This window comes from Aptenodytes patagonicus, chromosome 1, assembly GCF_965638725.1.
Source record: "Aptenodytes patagonicus chromosome 1, bAptPat1.pri.cur, whole genome shotgun sequence".
In the NCBI taxonomy this organism is placed as follows: domain Eukaryota; kingdom Metazoa; phylum Chordata; class Aves; order Sphenisciformes; family Spheniscidae; genus Aptenodytes; species Aptenodytes patagonicus.
In genome coordinates this window covers 145210011-145225841 of record NC_134949.1, presented here as the reverse complement: position 1 = coordinate 145225841, position 15831 = coordinate 145210011, and the positions used below count along the sequence as shown (strand labels likewise).

General features: G+C 45.8%; 1 protein-coding gene across 1 annotated transcript in view; it reads right to left on the bottom strand.

Moving 5' to 3' along the window:
* Nucleotides 1-1895, bottom strand: part of ANOS1 (anosmin 1) — a 157234-nt gene extending 155339 nt beyond the window's left edge. Inside the window, exon 1 of the mRNA XM_076357908.1 lies at nucleotides 1584-1895. Coding sequence (XP_076214023.1) covers nucleotides 1584-1784 — 201 coding nt within the window. The 5' untranslated portion in view covers nucleotides 1785-1895. The remainder of the gene's footprint in view (nucleotides 1-1583) is intronic.
* Between the last annotated feature and the right edge of the window lie 13936 nt (nucleotides 1896-15831).

The following is a 15831-nucleotide window of genomic DNA, read 5'->3' as shown; positions in this document are numbered from 1 at the left end:
AGAAGCCTCGCCCGGGGCGGCCCCGCCCGCCGCCCGCCGGCAGCTGGCGGGGCCGCGGGCAGCGCCGGGGCGGGCAGGGCAGGGCAGGGCAGCGCCTTCCCCACCCGCCTCGGGGTGCACCCCCGCTCTCTAAAGAGCCTAGCCCAAAGCCGGGTGCAGGCACCGAACACCTCCTGCAGCCGTTGAAACGAACGCACTAAGCCTTCCTTTCACGCTGACTTCCTTTTAAATCGGGTTGTCCTTAACTGTCTCTCACAGCAGCCTTTTGTGCCAACACCTGAGCCCTGAACGCTGCTTTACCCAAAACATCTGTCCAAGCGGTTCCAGTTTCTCATTGACAGGAAAGCACCGGGCAAGCGAGCGGCGCGCTCCCGGCTTGGTCCCCTGCGCGCTGCAGAGACGTGCCATCCCGAAAGGTGGAGGTGGCTCCCTTCACACCGGGCTGGCCAACCCTTTCCAAAAGGGGCTTGGGGGCTAGGGAGGGAGAAGGGCTAGCAGTTCAGAAGGGCTTCCATAATTTGGATGGAGTCGACTCGGTTTAATACTTGCACAGTGTAGCACAGGCGGGGACGGGAGAAGGGAAAGGTGCGTGTGTAACTGGAAGAAGGGAAAGGACGGGCAGACACCCGCTGCTGTCACACCACCTCCCGCACCGCTGCCAGCGCAGTCGCCTTCGGGGCTCACTCTCCCTCATTTCGTTTTACACTCCGCAGGTCTCCCGCCGCTTCCACCCCATTTCCCCCCACTTCATCCCCATTTCCCCGCTCCCGTTAGCCAGAGACGTGCCCCTCTGTTTCTCAAAAAAAAGCGTCACCCCACCCTCACCTTCCAGGAGGTCGGAACTAAGTATTACACGTTCCCGATCATCGGTCTTAAAAAATAAGCTCAAACTTTCCCACCAGGCTGGAGAAGCGAGGCACCCGCGGGCGGCAGGGCGCAACGACTCGCCCGGCCCGCAGGCAGGCGGAGCCCCGCGGGATCGCCCCAGCACCGCCCGCTGCTCGGAAGCACAAGCGCACCCCCGGCCCGGGAGCACCGTGCCGCGGCCGCCCCGCCCGCCCCACAGTCTCGGACATCGCCGGAGGCAGCGGCCGGGGCCCGTCCCGCCGTGCCAGAGGCAGCGGCAGGGCGCGCCAAGCACCTGCGAGGAGCCGGGGCAGAGCGGTGCCCCCGCCTCGCCCCGCCGCGGGCTCAGCCCCGCCGCCCAGCCGGCCGGCGAGCAGCTGACAAGCGTGTGGCGGGCCGGGAGCCCCACGATCCGCCGCCTCCTCCCGGCGACCAGCCACGCGGGGAGCCCGGCCGGCACCCACACGCACCGGCGGGTCTCGGCGCTGCCGCGGGGCCCTGCCCACCTGTCCGCCGCCTCCAGGTGTCGGCGGCGGCACCCGCAACGCGCCCGCCATCCCTCGGGGAAACGGCCCCCCAAGTTTGCCTAGAGGCGCTCCGGCCCCGGCCGTCCCTTCCGCCCCCACCCCGCGCCCGCCGCGCCGGTGCCGGTGCCGAGGGACGCCCACCCGCCGGGCGGGCCGGGCGGCAGCAGCGGGCCGGCGGCGGGGCCCCCCTGCGCGGCGCCGTGCCCCTACCTGGAAATGCTTGAAGAAGGCGGAGATGCGGGTGATCTGGAGGCTCAGGCACCTGGAGGTGCATCTGGCGGTGGAGAAAGCCTCGTCCTGCCTGCGGGCGGCGGCGGCGGCGGCGCCGGCCCCCGGCCCGGCGGGGCTGCCGCAGGCGGCCGTTACCCAGAGGAGCAGGGCGAGGGACGCGCCGGGCGCCCTCCGAGCCATCGCTCTGCGGGAGAGGAGGGCAGAGGGGCGGCCGGGCGCTGCGGGGGGCGGCAGGCGCCGGGGTAAGCTCCCGCTCGGCGGGCTGGTGCCGGGCTGCGCTGGGGACGGACACCTCCGCGCCGCAGAAACTACACAAGAAAGTTCAATCATTCAACTCTCCTCACGCCCGCCCCGGCCCACAGCCCTCCCCCGCCCGGCAGCGGGCGGGCCGAGGCTGACAGCGGCCGCGCCATTGGCTGCGCCGAGCGCCAGTGGCGGGGCGGGCGGGCCGTGTGGCCGCGGGCAGGTCGGCCCGGCGGGGCGGCCGCTGGCCGCCGGGGCCCTCGCCGCACGCCGCCACCTGTGGGGCACCGGGGCGGGCGGCGGCCCGCGGAGCCGCTCGCCCTGTCCTCACACACACGCGGGCGGGGTGGGGGTCCCGCCCCGCTGGCGCAGAGCTGGGCGCCGGGGGCCCGCGGCCCGCGCCCGACCTGCCCGGCCGTCGGTAACCGGCCGTTAGCGCCGGGCCGGCAAGCCGGCGGCGTCGGGCCCGGCCCGCTGTCCGCGCGGGGCCGGGCGCGGCGGCCTGGCTCAGCCCGGTCACACCGCGCCGCCGGCCCTTGCGCTGCCGGAGGGGACCGGCGCAGCCCGCCCGTGGCTTTGTATATCGGCAGCCCTGCTGAGGGGCCGGTCCTTAAAGCCTTCTCTGCGTTAGGCTCTTTTATTTATTATTTTAAAAAAAAAAAGGACGGGGAGGCAAGAATGCAAGGAAATTAGTTTTTGAAACTCTGTGGTTCTTACAGAGAAACACTGCGGTGAGCATTTGTCCCAAGGTGAAACTCATAAAGGCTCCTCTGAAGAGTTACTTAAAAATGAAAATCTACAAGTCGTTAGTCCAAATACCTCAGGGTAATAGCTGCAAAATTAAAACAGCGCCTTGAGCTTTAAAATGGCTACCATACAGTATACATCAGCCTAGCGTCCTTTCTCTCTGCGCCTTCAGTTCCAGGGCTGGGAGTGCATGCCGCAGTATGTAGCACAGAGGTTACGTACTACATTCCTCTCCATGCGCACGCTGTATGGACTCCTCCCGTTGCAAGTATGTGCTACTAGAAAGAGCAAGTGGATCTTTTCTCACTGGAGCCTGTGGATTGAGCCTCCTGAACTTGAAAATCCCAAGGTTGTATGAGCTGAAATATGTAGTCTGTAGGCCGTTTCAGGAGTTAATGCTAGATTAGTTACTACTCTAAGTAGTAGTTTAATGTGGTTATCAAAGCCTATATTAAACAGGCTGCAGGATTCTTCTTTACTGGAACAAGTCTTAGCATCAGTTAAGTGGTCATTAGGAAAGTCACCTAAAATCTCATCAAAAGACAGCAAGGTCTTCGACCAGTCTGGCTTGTACTAATTTTACATAGCTATAATTCCTCTCTTTATGGATATTCTTGTGTACACAAATGTGAAATAAAGCATATTCCCCAATGTCATTCTTACCGGACTATATGCATACACCCATATATATCAGAAAATCAAAGTATAAGAAGGTTTGCTACATCCAAACTAATAAATCAGTAGTTAAATTCTAGCTTTAGATTCTAGCTATAATTTTACTAGCTTACCACAAAAGGCACAGATTAAAAAGAGAAGAGAGTTCTTCTCACAAGTATTGGTAACGTACAAATACAATAGCGAGACAAATTTTAGTTTAGCTATTACTTTGCAGCTTACAGTGTCTCTTGTCAGCTGACCAGAAATCTTCACTTGAAAGAAGCCAGTAGGCTAGATTCGCTCCTGCGGGTGTTAACAAATCGAAATGACAGTATGCGTGCCCTTCCATGCTTGAGGGAGCACAGTTGCCAGCAGACGAGGTCACCTGCCATGTCCTGGCACAGAAGTTGCCCCGCTGATTGCACTGTGTAAGCGTACTCTGCCGGCTATTTTGGAAGTGCCCCGGTTAGGCAAGGAAGACCGTCTCAGCTACACCTCCAGAAGTCTTCCTCGTCTTTGGAGCTGGAGTGAGTACCTACCTCTCGCAGTGAGCAGAGGCCGTAAGTGGCTCAGAAATGCTGTTCCCAATTCTGACTGATTTCTCGCCACTAGAGAACCAGTTACTTCGCCTAATCCAGCACCTCTGGATTTAAAAAGAAAAAAAAAAAAACATTATAAAACAGCACAGAAATAAATGCACAGACCTAGCAATATTGTGACAAACAGTGGTGAGCCCATTCAGGCCTCGATACTAAGTTCAGGACTTCCCAGTTTCTAACTGAGTAACTTTCAAATAGGTTTTTTTAAGCCTTGACTAAAAATTTTGCAACCTTTTTTGCCTTGAGGCAGGAAAAGAAAATTGCTTCACTGATTCATAGTGTTTACAGGTACACCAAATGCTTTCAACTTTTGCCATATTTTAGCAGATAATAAAAACTGCCTGAAAAAATATGTAACTATCTGTAAATCAGATGCAAATCTAGAGAGGGCAGATGGTTCTACAGATATATCCCCTCCATGTTACTACTAATGCAATTTACGTTGTACATTACAAACCCCAGCTTTAAGTAAAAGGGTACAATTCCTGTTTCTTTTGTTTTATAAAGTCTGGCAGCAAAGGGCACAGAGCCCTTAATAATTTAAAAGTTTGCAAATACAGTTTATTCAGTTGCTTTTGTTTGAAAGGTCGTGGTTACAGAGATCATCAGCGTAGTCGGTGGATTCCTTTTTAGTGAGGGCTGACTTGGTTAGCACACAAAAGACCGGCTGTTCAGTTCCAGTAAAACTGTATTCACACAGGTCCTGTTCCCTTACACGGAGATTAAGAAACAGGCTCAGTAGCTCAAGAATTTAGTAGGTAATTAAAACCCACTATGGGCTAAATATCCGATAGACCAAAAGACAAGATACACACGTTTGTAAATACACTCGTTTTAAAGACGTTAATAAATTGGTTACAGAATACAGAAATTTGGAAATAAATGATATACACAATCCAACCAATCTTTAAAGATCATCATTGTCCATGACCACATAATATAGATACATTTGTATGTTTTGCTCACTGACTTTTTTTTTTGGTCAATAAATGACATTAAATAATCTTTGGGTATTAGAAGTAGTAGAATTGGTACCAATAATTTCTTGCAAATGCAGAGTATTGGTCTTATGTTAAAAATACGGGGATTATTTTCCTGCCTGTGCTTCAGAGCAGTCTGACAATGTAAAAATGTGCTTTTTTGAAGACCCGCTTTGTGAAACTCGGAGCTGTCTTTTTTACAGGAGACAGCGCCACATGCTGGTTTTGTGAGGTGAGAGCTACTGGGCTCTGTACTGATTTCTTTCTGTTTAATGAGTTGGTTTTAATCGATTTTAAATTAAGATGACGGCATCATAACTAATTACTTCTTATTCTAAAGGGAATTACCAACATTAGGTTCTAGTTTCAGGTAAACAAATAAAGGAGATATTGTTAATGTTAAAAATATTTATTGTTTTCATGCAAACCACTGTATTCTAGCTCACTGATTTAGTTTATTATATTAAATCATCAGCTTTAATTATGTTGTGTCAAAAATTATTATAACTCTGGGTACAACATAATCCCCCAAACCCTTTCCAGGAACTCAACATGCTGGGGTGCCGCTCTGAAGTGCCTGCACAGTAATAGAGGCAGTATGGGGAATAAACATGATGAGTCAGAGATCTGTGTGCAACTGCAGGGCTACAATCTTGTCAGGATCATGGAGACATGGTGGGATGGCTCCTATGACTGGAGTGTTGCAATGGAAGAATACAGGCCCTTTAGGAAGGACAGGGTGAGAAAAAGAGGAGGGGGAGTTGCCCTTTATGTGAGAGAACAGCTGGAACGCATGGAGCTCTGCCTGGGGATGGATGAGGAGCCAACTGAGCGCTTAAGGGTTAGGATTAAAGAGAGGACAGGTAAAGATGACATTATAGTGGGTGTCTGCTATAGGCCACCCGGCCAGGAGAAACAGGTGGATGAGGCCCTCTACAGACAGATGGGAGCAGCCTCATGTTCGCAGGCCTGGGTCCTCATGAGGGACTTCAACCACCCCAATATCAGCTGGAGGGACAACAGCTGGGCATAAGCAATCCAGGAGGTTCCTGGAGTGCATTGTTGATAACTTCCTCCTCTGAGTGATAGAAGAGCCAACAAGGAGAGGTGATCTGCTAGACTTCATGCCAACACAGAGCGGCTCGTTGGGGATGTGAAGTTCAAAGCCAGCCTGGGCGGCAGAGGCCATGAGATGGTGAAGTTCAGAATCTTGAGGGCAAGGAGGAGGGTGAAAAACAAGCTCACAACCCGGGACTTCAGGAGAGCAGACTTTGCCCTCTTCAAAGATCTGCTTGGAAGAGTCCCGTGGGATAAGGCCTTGGAGGGAAGGAGGGTCCAAGAAAGCTGATTAATATTCAAGGATCACCGCCTCCAAGCTCAGGAGCAGTCCATCCCAGTGAATAGGAAGTCAGGCAAAAATGCCAGGAGGCCTGTGTGGATGAACAAGGAGCTCCTAGCAATACTCAAACACAAAAAGAAAGCATAGAGGGTAGAAGCAACGACTGGTAAACTGGGAGGAATACAGAAACATTGTCTGAGCGTCCAGGGATGAAGTTAGGAAAGCTAAAGCCCAAATGGAATTGAATCCGGCCAGGGACATCAAGGACAACAAGAAGGGCTTCTATAAGTACATGGGAGACAAAAGGAAGACTGGGGAAGCTCACTGCTCAACAAGACAGGGGACCTGGTTACACAGGACATGGAAAAGGCTGAGGTACTGATGGCTGCCTTTGCCTCAGACTTTATTAATAAGGCCAGCCTTCAGGAATGCCAGGTCCCGGAGACCAGGGGGAAGGGTTGGAGCAAGGAAGATGTAGCTTTGTTGGAAGAGGATCAGGTAAGGGAATACGTAAGCAAACTGCACATACCTAAGTCCATGGGCCCTGATGGGATGCACCCACGAGTGCTGAGGGAGCTGGCAGATGTCATTGTGAGGCTACTCTTGATAATCTTTGATCGATCACGGCCATTGGGAGAAGTGGCCCAAGACTGGAGGAAAGCAAATGTCACTCCTATCTTCAGGAAGGGAAAGAAGGAGGATCCAGGGAACTACAGGGCGGTCAGCCTCACCTCCATCCCTGGGAAGGTGATGGAGCAGATAATCCAGAAACAGATTTCCATAGAATCATAGAATCATAGAATCATTAAGGTTGGAAAAGACCTCTAAGATCATCGAGTCCAACCGTCGACCCAATACCACCATGCCCACTAAACCATGTCCCTAAGTGCCACATCTACACGTCTTTTAAATACTTCCAGGGATGGGGACTCAACCACTTCCCTGGGCAGCCTGTTCCAATGTTTAACCACTCTTTCAGTAAAGAAATTTTTCCTCATGTATATTAAGGAAAATCATCAGGAGTAGTCAACATGGCTACACCAAGGGGAAGTCTTGCTTGACCAACTTGATAACCTTCTATGATGAAGTAACTGGCCTGGTAGACAAGGGGAGAGCTGTGGATGTTGTCTACCTGGACTTCAGTAGGGCCTTTGACAGTGTCTGCCATGTGATCCTCATAGAGAAGCTATTGATGTACGGGCTGGATGAGCAGACAGTGAGGTGGATTGAAAACTGGCTGAATGGCCAGGCCCAGAGTGTGGTGATCAGCGGTGCAAAGACTTGTTGGAGGCCAGTGACTAGCAGTGTGCCCCAGGGGTCAATACTGGCTCCAGTCCTGTTTAACATCTTCATTAATGACCTGGTTGATGGGGCAGAGTATAACCTCAGCAAGTTTCCCGACGACGTAAAGCAGGGAGGAGTGGCTGATACGCCAGTGGGTCATGCTGCCATCCAGAGTGACCTCGACAGGCTGGAGAAATGGGCTGACAGGCACCTCATGAAGTTCAACAAGGGGAAGTGCAAAGTCCTGCACCTGGGGAGGAATAACCCCATGCACCAATGTATGCTGGGGGCCACCCATCTGGAAAGCAGCTTGTCAGAAAAGGACCTGGGTGGACACCGAGTTGAACGTGAGCCTGCAATGTGCTTTTGCAGCAAAGGCGGCTAACGGTATCCTGGTCTGCATTGGGCAAAGCATCGCCAGCAGGTCGAGGGAGGTGATCCTTTCCCTCTGCTCAGCACTGGTGAGGCCACAGCTGGAGTACTGTGTCCAGTTCTGGGCCTCCTCAGTACAAGAGTGACAAGGACATACTGGAGAGAGTCCAGTGAAGGGCCTTGAAGATGGTGACGGAACTGGAGCATCTCTCCTATGCAGAAAGGCTGAGAGCGCCGAAACTGTTTAGCCTACAGAAGAGAAGACTGAGGGGGGATCTCATTAATGTATATAAATACCTGGAGGGAGGGTGCAAAGAAGATGGAGCCAGGCTCTTCTCAGTGGTGCCCAGTGACAGGACGAGAGGCAATGGGCACAAACTGAAACTCTGGAGGTTCCCTCTGAACATCAGGAAACACTTTTTTTCCTGTGAGGGTGACTGAGCACTGGCACAGGTTGCCCAGAGAGGTAGTGGCGTCTCCATCCTTGGAGATACTCAAAAGCTGTCTGGACCTGGTCCTGGGCAACTGGCTGTAGGTGTCCCTGCTTGAGCAGGGCAGTTGGACCAGATGACCTCCAGAGGTCCCTTCCAACCTCAGTTGTTCATTCTGTGTTTTGAACAATACAGTAATTTGAACAAACAAATGTATTTTCAAGTGCATTTCCCAATAAAGAAAGCTAAATAGAAAATCATTAAATGTTTACCTTGAAAACTAATTGCTTGCTATTGTCTTCACTGAAGTGTGCACGTATTTTTTCAGAAGCACTTATTTAATGCGGCTGTGCAACTTATATTTGAACTATATGGGCTTTTTGAAGAGCAGTAGTCTATTTTGTTAGTGAATTCATGGCCAGGAATTAAAGAGATTATTACATGTCCCACCTACACTGCATGTTTAGTTCACTAGTATTCAGGACATACACAGGGAAGGTAATCTGTATGATATACACAATAATTTAGACGTAATATTAGATATATTTTTAATCTATTTTAACTGTACTTATAGACTTACGAAGGTTTGGGAGATGGCTGGCTTACCTGCGTTTTCATGATTGTGATTTCTTGCTAGCAGCAGTCCACCAAAGAAACTGCAATAACTAGAACTCTGCTAGATACTGGTCTTCAGTTTTATGTCTGAGCTTTGAATCCAGCCTGTGTCTGCTGTAGTTTGCTGCTGCTCAAGGGAAGCTGAAAGCATTTACCATGGAAAATGAAGTGATTTTGAAAGATGCTTCCACAAAATCTTTCTTTCTGCAAGTAAAACAATGGAATCCAGAACTGACATTGAAAGAATGAATTTGTGCCAGAAATTATGCCATCTGTGGACAAACATTCATGCCTGTGAATGGGAGGATGAAATAGACTTTCTTATGGCTTTGAACATTCCTTCAAGGACCAACTACAACTCTGTTCCTGTGGTAAGGGCCGCACAGTAACTCTTTTTTCCCTGGGCTCTTATAGATGGCCTATAGCATTCCTTCCACATGGGACCCCTGAAGTTAATGACTTTCTCAAACTCCTTTTCAGGATTTTGCACAGTCCTAACTCAAGCCTGTGAGTAAAATCCAGAAATCTATCTCTGTGTCTCATATAGCTGGTATTCTTTATTCGTAGGTGTAGAATTGCAGTCCTTATAATAATACTTTCTCCCAGGAGCAAATCAATAGGAATTTTCTGAGTCACTGTTTTCTCTTGTACAAGGGAAATCAGTAGTAGGTAGTAGGAATATTAGTAGTGCAGTTAGCAGTCACAGTGGAAGGCAGGATGAAATAATGGTTCATCCTTCCAAAAATCTCATCATCTGTGTGTAAAGCAAGAGACAACAGATGCCTATCCAAAGATTGCTGGGGAAATGCAGGAAACCAAGTAGGTAATTTTGAGCTATGTGGTAGGCTTCATTGCGTGTGTAAGAAACACAAGAGCAATGAGGTCTGAGAAGGGGTTTGAAGCAGAGAGATTCACTGGGCGCTCTTCCCAAACATAAGAAGAAACATAACAGAAAGCATGAGGGTGCTTATTTTAAAATGTAAGAAATCAAAAATAAATGCCGACATCATCAGTTGATTGTAAGAAGGATTGGATTTTTCAATGTTGAACTAGAACCTAATGTTCTGTGTCTTAATGCAATGCGGAAGAGAAGCAAATTCAGAAATACAAAGAGAAGAGATGACTAAAACAGGAGGCTGGGAAAGCACCCTTTGCTTTGTTGTTGATGAAAATTTGCTACTATATCAAGAGCAGAGAAAAGAAGTCACAGGGTTTAGGATGGAAATGGTTAAGAGTTTAGCTGCATGAATGGATAGAAAGGACTGAATATTAGAGACATTATGCCAAAGAATGCAGATTTAAACAAACTTATATTTTCAAGATGTGGAGATGAAAGCCTTAGAATCAAAGATGGTGCCCAAATGATACTCCTGAATGAGGTTTTGTCCACAACACTAAAGAAAGGAGACAAAACGAGACAAATTATGAACATATTGAACTTGAGACACTCATAAAGAAAGGTCAGAGGCAAACAATGCTATTAGCTGAATGAACGTACTTATTTCCTCCCAGGGACTCTCATCTTCATCAGGGTCGCATAGAATAGGGCAAAGCCAAGGCCTCACTCGCTCCAAATCTGTGTCTTCAACTAGTTTGCAGAAATAAGTTTTCCAATAAAAATATATCTTACTGGCATGTTCCCAGCTGCCTCTTGTCACTCCAGTCATTTGGTCTGATTTCTTGCTTCAAACAGACCATAATTCTTTGTCTTGTGTTTTGTATATCCCGTACTTATCTTCTGATTGCACTAGAGCATGTTTTTAAACAGGCACCCACTCTTTGTATCAGGAGAGAAAACAATGTAGAAATCAACACATCTTTTGGGAATTTTTTTTGTGGTTGTCTTACTTTAAAAATGGGTACCTTAGTTCTAGCCTGACTGCAGTGTTTAGACATTGAACTTTTTCCCACCTTTTGGATAAATGAAGACTGCCTTTCATGTTGAAATCCACCCGAATATAGATCAAGATCCATCTGAAGATAAATCTGGGATATAAGGGGAGGTTACTTGCAGACCACAATTAAATTCTTTTATAAATTAACCAGACTGAGATTTCTTTGTGAAGTTTTGCTGTATTGCAGATTTTGTAAACCTTCTGGTTTTTTTCAGAAACTTTCCAACCTTGAGGTGTATACCTTAGGATTGGACATGGTATTCTAACAATGGTGTCAATAATACCATACAGATGTAATATATCTATAGTCTGTCTTATTTGTCTTCACCTTATATAGTTAAGAGCTACATTAGTCTTAGTCACTGTATTACATTGGGAGCTCATGTTCAGTTGGTTACTCACCAGACCCCAAAGGCTTTCACAGATACAGGCTTTCCAAGAACCATTTTTGTGTCTTGTGAGTGTGACCTACTTTCTGTGTTCCTAGATGTACAATCTTGCATACAGCAGCATTAAAATGCATGATGTTTAAAAATGAATTCAGATTACTGATTCAGAATTCTCTGTATATTATTTATCACTTAAGTCAATAATCATGTCATATGGAAACTTCATAAGAAGTGATTTTATTATTTGTTTCTAGATTACCAATACACAAACTAAGTAACACCGAGTCAAGAACAGACAGCACTGAACTCATTAATTTCTGTAATGATTTCCCATTTACAATTAGTTTTTGAGATGGTATAGATATCAAGATTTTTTTTTTTCCAATCTGGATAACACTTTTCTTTATTTTTACTTTTTTTACATTTATTATTGCTGAATGTAAAATTTTAGTTAGAAAGTCACATAATAATAAGCCGTGACACACTTTTGACATTGTCTTTGCCAATCAGATTTGTAATCGCCTCAAAAGACAATGTCAGATTTGCTTTGTATATGTGTATGAAAAGTGTTTTCATGCATTTATTAATTTCATTTGCTGCCATAGTTGCCATTGTTGCTTTTGCCAAGGAGAGGCAGACCTATCAAGGTGAAGGCCCTCTTGGGCTAGGCTGTACAAAGAGTCAACCAATGTGTGCCGAGTCTGAAAGGAATATGTGGCACAATTGTAATAATTCTTTTTAATTAGCCTCTATCTTAAGCAACTATCCAGCCTGTTACACAACACATACCAGTTCTTCTCAACTCATATCACTGCATAATTTTAATATCATATATCCTTTAAGATTTGCAAAATATTTAAGAAAACAGCATTCAGGAAGACAGAACTACAACCTAATGAATTGATCCTTTATAAATATATCTAGCTAGTAACTATGAAGTCTTAATATTCCTGTTCAATGTCTACAATAACATTTTTGTACAAAAAATAGCTAAAGGTAAGGCATGGTGTATAAAAACATTCTGTGTTCCCTTGAATTAAGCTGAAACCTTTTGATGTGCTCGAGAGGTTGTTGTTCGTGCACCGTGTCCTTCAACCTAAAATAACACCGAAAGTGATAGAATGAAAAATGACAACAATTAAGAAGAAGCTGAACCTGCAAATTTGTTTTTATGGATTTTCCTGCTCTGTGTTGCAAATGTTAAGATTTAAAATACAGACTAGTTCGGAATTCTATTGTTCACAGTTCTCTCTTCAAGGTTAATTAATTTTGAAACGAATAGAATGAAAATCCATAGCAATATATTTGCCTTTATCCCCAATCTTTTATTAATTGTACTAAAAATGGTAAAGTATGTACCTGTGCTTTTGCATGTGCAGACAGGCACATATGTGGAAACTCATGAGAGTATTGAATGACCCCAGGTAAGTTGCTTTGTTTGCCTCTGTTCACTTGGCAATAAATTCCAGAATGGTGCTGTTCCTTGTGCCGCTCAGAAGAGCAGAGAAGGCTGGTGACAGTTACATCACTCCCTGCAGTGCCAAAGCTTAGGAGGATATGACCAACCAGACAACGCAAATGGGGCTATCAGTACTAATATGGGCCTTCCCATGCCTGCAAATATGATGTCTTTATAAGAAAATACTTCAGTGAACTGTGCCAGTCCATCAGTCCTCAGCATGTATCGGTGCCTGGGATTCTTCCTTTTCAGGTGCAATTCTTATTTTATTTCATGAGGTTCCTGTTGGCCCCTTCCTCCTGCCTGCCTGGGTCCCTTTGGATGGCAGCCCTTCCCTCCAGCATATTTACTTTCTCCCCAGTTTGAAGTCATCTGCAAACTTGACAAGAGTGCACTCCATTACCACCTCCAGATCACTGATAAAGATGTTAAACCTGACAGGTCCCAGTGCAGACCCCTGTGGTATCCACTTGTCACAGGCATCCACGTAGAGTGCTACCCACTAGCCACCACTCTCTGACCCTGCTCATCTGTTGTGGTTTATCCCTGCAGGCAGCTAAACACCACGCAGCCGTTCGCTCACTCACTCCCCCCCCGCCAGTGGGATGGGGGAGAGACTTGGGAAAAAAAAAAGCAGAATTCGTGGGTTGAGATAAAGACAGTTTAATAGGACAGAAAAGGAAAATAATAATAATAATAATGATGATAAAAGAATATGCAAAACAAGTGATGCACAATGCAATTGCTCACCACCCGCCGACTGATGCCCAGCCAGTCCCCGAGCAGTGGTCACCACCCCCTGGCCAACTCCCCCCAGTTTATATACTGAGCATGACGTCACATGGTATGGGATATCCCTTTGGCCAGTTGGGGTCAGCTGTCCTGGCTGTGCCCCCTCCCAGCTTCTTGTGCACCTCCAGCCTTCTCGGTCAGTAGAGCATGGGAAGCTGAGAAGTCCTTGACTTAGTATAAACACTGCTTAGCAACACCTAAAACATCGGTGTGTTATCAACATTATTCTCATGCTAAATCCAAAACACAGCACTGTACCAGCTACTAGGAAGGAAATTAACTTTATCCCAGCCGAAACCAGGACACCATCCAACTAGCTTTTTACCATCTAGTTGTTCAGACATCCAGGCCGTGATGGTCTAATTTGGCTAAAAGAAGTAATTAATTATGGCTTAGCTAGACAAGCAAAATGAGTCTGTCAAAATGTGGACTAATCTATCCCCTACACTAGTAAGCAGAATTCCTTCTGATTACCTCCAAGGCTAATGTTGAACTGTGTATCTTAAGCAACATAGTTGATTTGTCTGATTTGTGTTTACAAATGTCACTGAGCAGATGAAGTTTGGCAACTTGCCCAGTATCAGTTTATGTATTTATGATACTGGGTACTCATCAGGCTTTCACTAGCAAGAACTAGTAGTTATAGGAACTGCCCATTTTCTCTTGGCTAAGAGAAAAAAAACTAATTTTTTCACAAAAACTCTGAAAATTTAGTTCAGAGTTTGAAGTAGTCGTAGCTTAATAGTGAAATAGTGATACAGTGTGGTGGCTCTCCCACAATATACATTCCAACGTACTTTTTGTGCACAGTTGATGCCACTCCACACACAAGTTAAATAAGGAACCCAAATAGTTATTTACAGTGAACTGATCAGAATTCTCCCATCTAAATGTTTGTCATTGAAAACACGTTTTTAATATAGAATGGAAACGTTTTTAAAAGATGTAATTGTAATTAAAATTCTCTCAGGTAAGGAATGCTTTGAAAAGAAAAAGTGAAACAGTTTGATACTTACATTAACACATCTCCTGTTTGTGTTTGTAATGAAGCCTTTTGATACAAGAAAAAAAAAAAGAGCAGTGTTCCAAATGTGCCAAAATCAGTTGTTGGTATTGATTTTAAGACTAATGAAATATTTCAGTATTTTTTCTTACTGTCACATGCCAGTAGTAGTGCTATAGGTGAATATGCTGATGATGATATGCCATGAACTAACTAGTAATTATAAAAATAACACATAGTATAAATTTTGCAAATCCACCAAATTAACAAAAAAAATATTCCTAGTTTGTTTTATTTTAGCTAAGCAAAAATCACCCCAAAGTGAGACATTTTCAACATTTCTGTTTCCAGAAGACTTTTTTAAAGTTTAGTTTTAGTTCCAAATCAGAATTAAACCCTTTTTTGAAGTGCTGCATTTTTGATTTGAATTCAAATGCCAAGAATTGAAAAAGTCTGTCCTCACTCTTGTCAAAAGCTGTTTAATAGTTTTAATATCTAGAAAAAAGGGTGCATGTCTCTGATGTCTTGGTGATCTTAGCAAGATATGGATCCTCAGAGAATGTTTGCTTTTTGTGCTACTCTTTAAACTTCTCTAATTCAATTGAGAGGTTGGACTGGTATTAAACCGGTCTTGATGTTGCGCTGTTCCTTGTATACCCTTTCCCACTTGTATCAAGTCCATTCACCCTCGCCGAAAATATCCTTCCCCCCATCCCCGCAAAAAAACAAATCACAGTTTTAATGTTTGTTACTGCAATGACGAATAGCTGTGTTGTTCTCTATCATGGTCTTGACAGGAAACACCATTCTTCTTGACCTCCTCAAGTCATTTGTGTAGCTTTCACACTTGTATAATGCTCAGCCTTGTTTAATAATGCCTGTCTGATCATCTATATTGCCATGAAGACTTTAAAAGAAGAAAGATAATGTCCTTGTCACATCTTTTATCTGTACCAAAATTCTATGGTTGTCATGGTAACGGGGGGGGGGGGGGGGGGGGAGAAAAAGCAAAAAGCAGACTGTGGCTTTCTTAAAATATAGTATTTCATGGCCATTAGAAATAAAATAATGAGAAAATACTGTAGTTTCTCTGTTGCTCTGTAAGGCAGGATACAAAGAATAGTACTTAATTTTTACAAATAAAAAAAATCAGTGTTTTCTGTTTATTAGAAATGACATCGTCTTCTTTTCCATTTCAGTCCTTTTAGCCCAGGGCATTCCTGACAAAATAACAAATCTGAATTCAACCTGTGTGTTCTGACAGCAGTAAACCCCTTCATGAACATTATAGTTTTTTAGAGCTCTCTAATTATGGAGTTTGCCCACCTTCTTTATTGTCTCATCATCACAAGGGTGAGACTGTTCACCCTCCTAAAATAAAATTTCATTACTTTGAGGAAGCAAGGTCATTTCCTAGTGACA